The sequence below is a fragment of the Myotis brandtii genome, unplaced genomic scaffold (assembly GCF_000412655.1).
Source record: "Myotis brandtii unplaced genomic scaffold, ASM41265v1 scaffold14, whole genome shotgun sequence".
Taxonomy (NCBI): domain Eukaryota; kingdom Metazoa; phylum Chordata; class Mammalia; order Chiroptera; family Vespertilionidae; genus Myotis; species Myotis brandtii.
The window spans coordinates 3,280,242-3,291,877 of record NW_005354999.1 but is presented as its reverse complement, the minus strand read 5'-3'; the positions used below and the strand labels follow the sequence as shown (position 1 = coordinate 3,291,877).

Genomic DNA, 11,636 nt, shown 5'->3' with positions numbered 1-11,636 from the left:
GGCAAAATCCCTCCTGGTTGAGAAGCACTGACTGATGGGAAGAATAAGAAGAGAAGAACTTAATCCAAAAGAAAGGTTCTAAAAGGAAAATCAGATTGCTACTTACAAAACTAAAGATAAGTAACCTCCAACTGAGTATTTTATCATTATAGAAATTTATCAAATACCTAACATGCATTATAAAACTTGGCATACTTATATAATGAACCTATTTTACAGACATGTTGGAGATAAAGTTTTATGACCTAGTCCTGGCATTAAAGGGCCTTTTGTGAAATAATTGTTTAACTGGTAAATTCCCTTGTATCCAGTTATTTTGGACAATTGCATTTGATGTGATAACTAAATATATATAAACAAAATGCATGATGAATCCTATTTACCAACAGAAGGCAAAACCTGCCTTCTCCTTATTCCTCTTTTCCCACTTTTTACCTTTTCTTTTTACTTTAGTTAATTTGTTGTTTATATTTTTTGTTTCTATTACCTTAGAGAAATACATTTAAACACTTGCTGTATGAGTCCTCTTGACTACTATATATTATAAACTTTTTTTATTTGCTTAAAAGAATCCCCAGATTTTACTCAAAAATACCATTTATAGAGTTTTAAAGTGTATTTCATAGAGTTGGGTAAACAGAAATAAACAATGTTGTTATTTAAGGAAAGTTATTGAAATTATTGTTTAGAGAAAAAACATTTTGTATGCCAATTTTCAGTGTGAAAAAACAGTTGATGTGAAGAAGAGTAAATCCTGTGAAGCTGATGTCTCTAGTGACCTTCGAAAAGAAGTAGAAAATCATTATAAGCTTTCTCTGCCTGAAGATTTCTATCACTTCTGGAAGTTCTGTGAAGAACTTGATCCTGAAAAGCCAGCTGGTGAGTTGTTCCAGAATCGTTCTCCTACTTCTACCAATTGAAAAGACAGTAGGAAACTAAACCAAGGATCTAAACAGTTCATAGAAGAGGAACCTTTTCAAACAGGTTTCTAATAAGAGAAACATAAAATTATGCTAAAATTATACCACTATCGCCTATTATCCTGGTAAAGGTAAAGAATTTCACAACATCCTTTGATGAGGGTTTGAAAGAAAACAAGTATTTTGATATGTTGCGGGAGTGTTAGTATGACTTTTAGCAACTTGTCTTATGGATTATGTGGACCAAAATTATGTTCAATGATATATATTGAAACAAAAAATAAGAAATGGTTTAAATGCCCATCAGTAATGCATCCATTCAGTGAGTATTCATTGTTTTAAAAGAGTGAATCTGATTTTTAGGCAATGATAAAGTATCATGCCTGAAAAATTTTAAGTGAAAAAGAAGAGTGTATAGAGTATTCAGAAGTCAAGGATGCACACACACACATCCCTATGTACTTCCTATGTACTTATACTATCTCTGAAGGGATACACAAAAACATGATGTTTTTGACAGTTACTTTTCATTCTTACCATTTTGTACCGTTTAAATTTTGAGCATGAGGTGGGGGGAGAGAAACACTCATACTCAATTGATGAAAATGAATTATATTGGTAGATAACTATGAATTTTGACAATATATCAAAATACTTAAACTCTGCAGCTACTTCTCAAAAAATATTCATGGCTGTGTACAAATATGTATTAAGATGTTCACTGAAGCATTGTTTAGAATAGTAAAAAAGTTAAACAGTAAATATCAGTAGTAGAATAGTTATCTATCTATAATGGAACATTGTGCAGGTATTAAAAATTATGTTAAAGAATTTAATTTCATGGGAAAATATTCAGAAAATGTAAGTGAAAACAGGATGGAGAACAAAAAAAAAAATTGGGAAACAGCATGATCTCCCTTTAAAATATCTATTTGTTTATAGAGAGGGGAATGGTATTACTGTCTACCAGACTATTAACCTGGTTATCACTGGCTAGTGAGATGGGTAGTTTTAGTTTTTATATTGCTTTAGAAATTAGGGTGTGCTGTCTTAACTTCCCGCTAAGCTGAGACATCTTCCCCTTCCAAGGAAACTGTGCTCTTATTCACATTGTTACCTCTTCTAAGAATTTTCTTCCTCTCTCCAGCCCCACCTCTTATATATCCATGGAATTCCTGGAATGCTTACTTCCCTTTTAGAGGAACAGCCAGACCCATCTTATATAGTTAGAGTGTACATTTGAACAGACTTCATGACTGGTATTATTTAACATTCTCCCTCTGTGGTCTGAGAATGGAGATAGAAGGAATCATACAGCATTTGGTTGGCTAGATAGATTATCAAGGAGGCAAAGGAATCCCACAGTGATAATTAGCTGAAGTGGAGGAAAGGGGAAAGAAATGTTTTCATTAAATAAATTATTTATGTTCCTTAATGCACACTCATTTGTTATCTATCATGTTTCTTCCTTAATCTGGGTGTGCTACAATTATCTAAGGCTCACAACAACCTAGTAATGACACAGGGTAAGTGTTTGCAGCTCTAATATGCCCATAGGAAAACAAAACAGTCTTGCTTTGGCCAAAATAACAAATGGCAGGAATGTTTGAAATGTATTCAGTGGTAAATTTAGGAGGAAATCCTAAATGTAAGTGCCACATTTTTATTGCTCTGATTTCTTTTCCATTGAGTGTTTATAACTAACATCTTCACATGTAACTAAATTTTTTTTTCACTTTAAATGGTTTTTTAAGATAATTGCTTAGAAATAGTTTACTAGTGAAAGGCACTATGTCCTATCTGCCTCTAGAAAGTTATTGTCTAAATAAACTTATTTAATTTATAGATTCACTTTCCGAAAGCCTTGGACTTCAATTAGTGGGTCCATATGACATCCTTGCTGGAAAACATAAAATGAAAAAAAAATCATCGAGCCTGAATTTTAACCTTCACTGGAGATTTTACTATGATCCTCCTGAGTTCCAGACAATAATTATTGGAGATAATAAAACTCAGTTCCACATGGGGTATTTCAGGTAAAGGATCTTTTCCTCTAAAATATAGTTACTGTCCTTCTAACAAGCATAAATAAATATTCAAGGTGAATGGCATATTTTTCCCTTGTTGGTGGGTACATGGGCCATCTGTTCTGCTATTGCTATCCTAACTTACCCTAGGATGGGTGAACTCTAGGTTTAACCTCACTGGTTTTTCCTTTGTGGTTATAAACTTTTTCTGGGGGGAAGGGCAGTTGAGAGAAGCTCTTTTAGCTCAAGGAAGATAATTTAGAGCAGATGCTGTGACTTTAATTAGCCATGTGCTTCAAGGGACCATAGAGACAATCAATAGTTAAGAATGTGCTCTAGCCCTAACCGGTTTGGCTCAGTGGATAGAGCGTCAGCCTTCGGACTCAAGGGTCCCAGGTTTGATTCCGGTGAAGGGCATGTACCTTGGTTGCGGGCACATCCCCAGTAGGGAGTGTGCAGGAGGCAGGTGATCGGTGTTTCTCTCTCATTGATGTTTCTAATCTTCTATCCCTCTCCCTTCCTCTCTGTAAAAAATCAATAAAAATATATTAAAAAAAAAAAAAAAGAATGTGCTCTAGCTCTTTCCCTTCGGCGTGCCACTGAAGATCCTGGTGTCGCCCTGCACTTGTGACACTCTTGATGCTGCCCCCACCTTATACCCACCAATAAGTCAATTTTCTATCAAAAAGAATGTGATCTGGAATCAGGTCCTACTGACTGGTCCTACTGTTTGTTATCTGACTGACCCCGTGTCAGTCATTAGTGATTGAATTTCTGTGACTCAGTTTCTTCTGTAAAAATGAGGTTAATATACATACCTAATAGAATATTAAGGGATCTAATGGCTATGTGCCAGGTACTTAAAATGTTAAAGAAATAGAAGTAGGTTACAGGGAAAAATACTTGTACCAGTAGAGATGCTGTCATTTAAAGTAAAGATTAACTGTAAGATAAGAAAATAGAGGAAGTGCAGGAAAGGTGCCAAGGGAGAAGCAGTGTGGTACAGTAGAATGTACACAGTGCTGGAAATTGGGTTAGCATAGATTTCACTTCTGCTTTGTCATTAATTTACCAGGGTGTTGGCCAAGTGCTTCATCTCTCTATTTTGGTTTCCTCAATTGTAAAATAAAAGAATTTGGTTATATGTATACTAGCGGCCCGGTGCATAAATTTGTGCACGGGTGGGGTCCCTCAGCCTGGCCAGTGTTCGGGGCTGATTGAGGCTTATGGGGGCCGGCCGGCTGGGGGGAGGGACCGCTGAAGGTTGGCTGACTGCAGGAGGTTGGCTGTAGGAGTGCACTGACCACCAGGGGGAAGCTCCTGCGTTGAGCGTCTGCCCCCTGGTGGTCAGTGCGCATCATAGCAACCGGTTGACCCATCATTCAGTTAGGTCGTTCATTTGCTTAGGCTTTTATATATATAGATAAATCAGATCCTTTTGCATCTAATGTTTTATAATCCTGTTTTTCTGTCTTTTTTTCACAGACTATAAGGGTTGAGTTGATGGTGTATATAATCTTCCCTACTTCTTTTTGATAGGCTTTACTCCCCTTTTCTTATATTTAGTTATACAAGTAACTAGGTCTTAGGAATGTTTTTTAAAAAAATATGTTTTTATTTATTTTAGAGAGGGCAAGCCGGGTATGTGCCCTGACTGGGAATCAAATTGGCAACCTTTTGGTACATGGGCCTAAGAATCTCAATTTTAGGTTCTGTATATAAGCAAGATTTGTCATTGCTATTCCTAAGAAACTTAGAGCTTAAACCTGGCAAATTCCAATCAAAAAGCAAACAAACATGTAGATATAAATTGTTGTCTATACACCTAAAAATACTACTTGTCTAATGTAAATTATGGGCAGCTAAATTTTTAATATCTTTTGCTTAAACAGGGATTCTCCTGATGAACTTCCTGTATATGTTGGTACAAATGAAGCAAAGAAAAATTGTGTAATTGTTCAAAATGGAGATAATGTGTTTGCTGCGGTTAGGTAAGGAAATTCTTTATTTCAATCCCTTTCTAATTATATTTGTTTATAATTTTTGTGCTATATGAGGAATTGAAGTAACCTAAAAATTCTAGATTTATAGAGATAATTTCTGACTTTAGCAGGTAGTCTTATATTCTACTTTTCACCCCCCAAAAAATATCTCATATATCTAATTATCTTATTTAATGAAACTATTCCTTAATGTTGACCTCAGTTGTCCCATGGGAAAAGTAAAAATTTTTTTAGTGAAAACTGATGATATTTTAAACACCATCACTATGGATTCATAGTAAGAACTCACTGTATCTAGTTCAAACAAGTATTTAATACAGTAAAACAGGTGCTCATAACATCCTCAGAAGGGCTGATGGAGCAGCCTGAACCTCCAGGAATGAAAGGTGTGGGCAGAACTGGCTCACCAATGGAGTTTGTCTCTGCCACCATCAGGAAACTGGAAATCGGCATCTGCTGCCATGACAAGTGGCTTCGGGACCACAATGTCTTTGCTATAACCTGGGCCAATAAAATGGATGCCCTGCCCTCTGCCTCTCAGCCCTCATGCAGCTAAGGACCAGGTGCTGAGATCTCAGCTGCAGTTGCTCCAGAACAGTTAATTGCCTCTACAGCTATGCTCACTGGTGGACAGCAGAAGCACAGCCTCCTCTCCCCGGTATCTCTTCGGATTTCAGAGTTGCATCTGCTTGAGAGAAGCTAGGTCCCATGTGGAGTCTGAGCTGAAGAATAGTATGGGAAATGCAGCAAGGTCTCTTGTGGAAGGGGCTTGGGATGGAGCTGAGCGAGCTAGTCCACAATGCACCAGCTTCAGACAGAACTCGAAGCTCTTTGTTAGCAGCTATACAGTTTACACTGTACAAAAATGAAGAAAGCCATCTTTATCATTTAAATACAATAAGTAGATCATGTTTTGTGGGACCTCTTTTTATACCCACTTTTTAAAAAGACTTATGCCTGTGATTTAATAATGCAGATTTGCAATAAAAAATTCAAACTAACTGGACTGCGCTGCTATGTATATGTCGTACATACCCGTGTATTTAAAGGGCAACTCGTAGACATCCAATAAAGGTTCTTTCTCTTCTGATGCCTCTGAGTTTTATAAAATGTTGCTTGTCTCTGTTATACAGTTCTTATAGTATCTGTTCTTATAGTAAATGTTATAATTTACATAGAATTTATAGTTCTTTTAAGCCCTTCAGATTTACCATTCAGTTGAAATTGGTGCCATGTTTATTAGGAATGATAGCTGTTTACTTGCCTACTGTCTGTCTCTTGCATTAACATGTAAATTCCATAAAGACAGAGGCTTTCTTGTGTAGAGTACCTGCCCCATAGTAGATGCTCCAAATATTTTTGACATGCAAAAACACCTAACTTTTCATTAGTCTTATTAAAAATCTCTTTAAAAAAGAAAGTCATAGTGGTTATCTGAAATAATCCAAGACTGTTCTGGTATTTTTTAGCTTTTTGGAGAACACAGAAAAGAAAAAGAAAAAAAAATTGGTGATAAATTTATAATTTAGGTGAAGACCAGCAAGTAAGTATTTGAGTACCTATTTCACTCAGATGTTTTCAGTCTCCAATAATTTATCTAAAACATAGAGGTAAAAATACTATAATGTCTTTCAACTGTTAACAACTGTTTTAGTTTTTAAGATTTTCTTTTTCTTAAAAAGCTACTCTAGAACATTTAGTTTACCTTATTTCTATACCAGCCTGAGTAAGGTCTTTGAAGTGAGACCATCCTATATAATAAAAGCATAGTATGCAAATTGTCCCCTCAACTGGGAGTTCGTCCTGGAGTTTGACCAGGGGGTGGGGCCGGCCAGAGGAAGGGAAGGAGTACCCAGCCCGCAGCTGCTAGGGACCCTACCATTGCACAAATCCTGTGCACTGGACCTCTAGTTTGTTATAAACAAATTATTTTTATGCCCCAGGAAACGTTCACTTTGTGCAAGATTGAATAGTAGTCAAAGAAATGCAAATTAAGCCAACAAAGATTAGTCAAGTTTAAAGAGTGATAATACCCAATTAGATGATAAGAAACTACTGATTTAAGTGTTAATTGGTAAAACTTTTACTAGTATAGAGAGCAATTTGAATAACCTTATTCCAAAATTTCATGACAGATTATTAACATTGCCAGGTACTGTGCTAAGAAAATAAACATTTTTACCCTTAAATCAGCAATTCCATTTCTAGCTAGTTATCTATAGAACTTCTGGACAGGTACACAAATATGTGTGTATATTACAGATTATTGATAAAAATGAAAAATTGGAAACATCAAATCCAGCAATAGGAAAAATTAGGTCAGTAAATAATAGAACGTCCATACACTATAATGCCAGGATCCTTGTATGTTGATTTGGAAAGATGTTTGATATATGAAGAGGCCAAATAATAGAATAGTGTAGAATGATTCCTTTTTCATATTGTTTAATGAACATAGGAAGAAATCTAGATATACTCAAAGTTTCCATTTATCTTTGGACAACAAAATTTGGAGTGAATTTTTCCCCATTCTGTTCTTTTAGCAGTACTTTTGCCCTCACAGACCTCCTAAAAAGAACTCGGGGATCCCCAACGGTCCACAGTCTATTTTTTTTTATAACTGCTATTTAGTTAATGGTTTTGATCGTGACTTCATATCAGAACCTCCTGGGTTACTGGTTAAAAGTATTTGACTTTGAGCTCTTTTGGTCCTGCCTCTAGAAATTCCACTTCAGTACATATAGAACAGGACTAAGGAATATATGTTTTTAAATACACATTCCAGATATGTCTAAATATAACACAAAATTATACTTTTCTAATTTTGATACTTCAGTTTTTAAAATTTACTTACCCTACATTTAATGAATGCTTAATTTGTTCAGGACCGAAAAACTATGCAGATTTGAAACTTATTAAAAGAATAAATTTATTTTATCCAATATATCAGATCTTGGGTGATCTTGTTAAATAATCTTTTTTCCTCTTGCCTGCTGCCCCATCTTTCTTTGCTGCACTGTACTGGTAATGTGAAACCATTAACTAAGTAGCAGTTATCAAAGAACTGTGTGTGGACCCTCAGGGGGTCTCTGACACCTTTTTAAGAGGCCTATGAGGTCAAAACTATTCATGGTATAAGATGTCAGTTGTGCACCAGTGGCACAGAGGTAATGAAAGGTGGGTAATACTTGTTAATACCTTGACAAGAATCAAGACAGTGGTGCCAAATTAGCAGTCATTACATTATTGAGGCAGTAATATATTGTGTGTCATTTAAGAAAGTCAGTGATGAAGCAGTGAAAACATTAGAGTTCTGTCATTGAGTACACATCCCTTAACATTCTGTGTGATGAAATGGGACATACCTAGAAAGAAAGCCCTTCTGCACACTCAAGTGTTGGTTTGTCTCAAGGAAGAAGCTCTTGTGTGACAGAGCTGTGAGCTGAACTTTCTCCACTTTTACTTGAGAGTGACTGACACACTGGTTATTCAGACATGAGTATTTGGCAGACATTTTCTCAAATGAACCAAAGAAAACAGCTAACTGTATTTGTTGCCAGTGGTTAAAATTCAGGGTTTCAAAAACAAAAATTAGAATTGGGGAAACTTACAAGCACCATTGTGAGCTTGACAGCTTCTCACTACCTAACAACGTTTCTAATGTGACTAGTGGTAATAGTAACGAATGTGATTTTTTCATATTGTGATGTATCAGAGTGAATATGATATAATGAAAAGTTTCAATATTTGGAAGATCTGCATAATTGAGTATTTTCTAAGTGATCACTGCTGTATTCATTCAATGGATTTTAATGAAACAGAGTACAAAATGTTCCTGGTTATTATTTCAGTTTGTACTTGGCCACTGTAAGCATCAGAAAGCAAAGTATTGGAGAGTAAGTTGAAGCTGAGAGACAAAAGCTTCATACATTGCTACCAAGATAATCATAATAATGTGATAAATGTGGAAGACAGCAATTAAGTGCCATAAGTAGCGATGGAGTCTTCACAGAGATATTTTATCTAGGCCTAGAATGCCTACGAACTTACTAGAAAAAATGGGAAGAAGGATGTTCTAGGCAAGGTAGCAGTATATGAATGAAAGTATGAAAACAAGAGGCGCATAGTATTTGAAGGCCTGTATGCCATGCCAGAGAGGTTGAGGAAGACTGAAATTGATTCACCTAGACCTGATGTCTTTAATTTGCTTTTTATGGTTGATATAAACATATTCTCATGATACACAACTGGTTATGACTGAAGGTAGCATTTGGTGTAAGTATGTGTGCTGTCATCAGAAGACAGTGATTTGGTGGTCTTGGTTTCTGTGGCACTGTAATCCGCCCCTACTAACTCTGAACTTGAGTAAATGGATTGTTCTCTGTCCTCAGTTTCCTGACATGTAAAATGGGGATAAGAATAACACACACTATAAACGTTCTAACCTTTTAAAATGCCAAGTCCACAGCAAACTGTCAAATGTCAATAGTAATAGAACGACTTTCCTCCTGGGAGTCTGGCAGTGGCTACAGAGGAAGGGGGCTGACCTGTTTCTCCAGCTCTTCATTTTACTCTCGCCCTCCTGTTCTGCTGGTTAAAGTCTTAACCTGCTTATGATAAAACACAGTTATTTCCGTAACTGGCAGTAACATAATGTACTGTTCTCATGCCTTTTGTATTGTGCTTCTGTATAAGCTTATAAAGTAGCTTTGCTTTCCTTTTTTGTTTTCCGAATTTATCTTAAAACAAATTTGAAGGTAACATTTTTAAAAATCTGCTGATCTTCAGTATTATAACAGTGTCCCTTGGCTCTTCAAAAATAAAAAATCCTTTTGTATACATTCTACTTCCTGTAATGCCAGACTCCTCCACAGCAGTATGTAATATCTTAATATCAAGTAATGCCACATAATACTTGGCTTAATCTCAGCTTTGTAAATATCCCTATATCTTTATTGTAGACAGAGATAATACACATTTCAATCGTTTGTTGGTTTTGAGGCTGAAAGCTTTTTATTGATACTGCTTTTCCCTTGTTTGAAGAAATCTATTGGGGATTATGAGAGAGCTGTTGGTAATTATTCTGCAGTCTTTTTCTTAATGGAATTTGATGTTTTTAACTTAGCTCCTTTCACTTTCCCCGGCCTGTGTACTTAGTACAGTGGCCTATTGTATAACGAGGGCTTTTAATTCTTTTTCAGATTATTTTTGATGAAAAAACTTAAAGAAGTAACAGATAAAAAGAAAACTAGTTTCTTGAAATCCATAGATGAAAAGCTCACAGAAGCAGCCAGAGAACTGGGGTACTCACTGGAACAGAGAACCGTGAAGATGAAGCAGAGAGACAAGAAAGTAAGATTTTTAAATCTGTTAGTCGCTGGCTATTTTGCTATTTTAATAGGGTTTTTTCCCCTCTCTTGACTCCTTCCCACGTGCCCCTTATCCTTGTCTTTTCACCTGCTGCCTCATCCTAAGGAGAGCTGGATGCCACCCCCAGGACTTCCTCCATGGCTGTGTGACAGACACCTGGACTGCCAGGAGGACTGCACTGGAGCAGGGCTTGGATGGTCTGTGGGTCGTTACAGGTCGAGTTATGTGCTATGTTGCTACTGGGGTTGCCTAACTCATGCCAGTATTTCCCACGCTTTTAATCTTGTTTTACCAGTTACTCATTTAATAGAACTGACTGAAGGCAGCTTTGCATGTAATTTACTTAAATTTCTTTTTTTAATGGATAAGGTCATTGGCTAATGATTTAGCACAAGGTGTCCTTTGGGAGTAGATTTGTAAGGGTATGCCTCAGAGTGCTTTCCTCAGGGCCTCTAAGGTGGTTGGTTCCCTTCTGAGAGACAGTGTGTATCCAGATTTGTTCATTTCCTCCAATAAATGTGGGTCTTAGCAGTCCTCTCTCCTTATCCCTTCAGCATATCCTGTTGCATCTCTCCTAGTGCCTGTAGAGTAGTGGAGTGCTTTGTAAACAGCAAATACTTTAGTAAGGTGTTGGATCCTTTTGGTTTATCACTTAGAAATTTCAGAGTAAGTTACCAGACAAGCTAGAATTCTGCTCTGGGGTAAATGAGAATTCTAGAGGAGTTTGTTCCTATAACCTCTGGGGAAGAAGGACATTGGTCACTGGAGAATGAGGGCACCCCAGTCTCCTTCCGCCTCTCACCATTGTCTGTTGTAGCTGGTTCCTCTGAATGTTCTAGGCCAAATGAAGTACTAGTTACACCGAAATAAACTAGTACTGGTGATGAAGTACTTTACTGTACTTGGTTATTGAAAGTCCTACTTTAGGTCCTTCCCGGATCGTGACTCAACTATAGGGTGATGTTCTGGTAAATTAGTCACTAAACTGCAGTGTTAGCACTTCTTTCTTTACTCCTATAGACCAAAAACAGTTTCTAAAAATATACATTTGAATGAAACTCACTACAATAGGGCGTTTTTAACATTTTAAAGATTTTATGTTGCCATTTTACCTTTCTAGTTTTCATAGGGAGCCTCTCTCACTTGTAAGTAGAAATAGTGGTAGCATTTTTCATCTCGTTACTATGTATTCCTAATTCTTTTTTTTTAATCTTTATTGTTCAGATTATTACAGTTGTTCCTCTTTTTTCTCTCAATAGCTTCCCTCCACCCATTTCCCACCCCACCCCATGCCCCTCCCCCTCCCATTGTCCTCC

General features: G+C 36.6%; 1 protein-coding gene across 1 annotated transcript in view; it reads left to right on the top strand.

Annotated features, from left to right (window-relative positions):
• LOC102255039 (chromosome unknown open reading frame, human C4orf27) overlaps positions 1 to 11,636 on the top strand; it is a 25,723-nt gene that overhangs the window by 3,216 nt on the left and 10,871 nt on the right. Inside the window, exons 2-5 of the mRNA XM_005860785.2 lie at positions 720 to 879; positions 2,767 to 2,956; positions 4,840 to 4,938; positions 10,152 to 10,302. Coding sequence (XP_005860847.1) covers positions 720 to 879; positions 2,767 to 2,956; positions 4,840 to 4,938; positions 10,152 to 10,302 — 600 coding nt within the window. The remainder of the gene's footprint in view (positions 1 to 719; positions 880 to 2,766; positions 2,957 to 4,839; positions 4,939 to 10,151; positions 10,303 to 11,636) is intronic.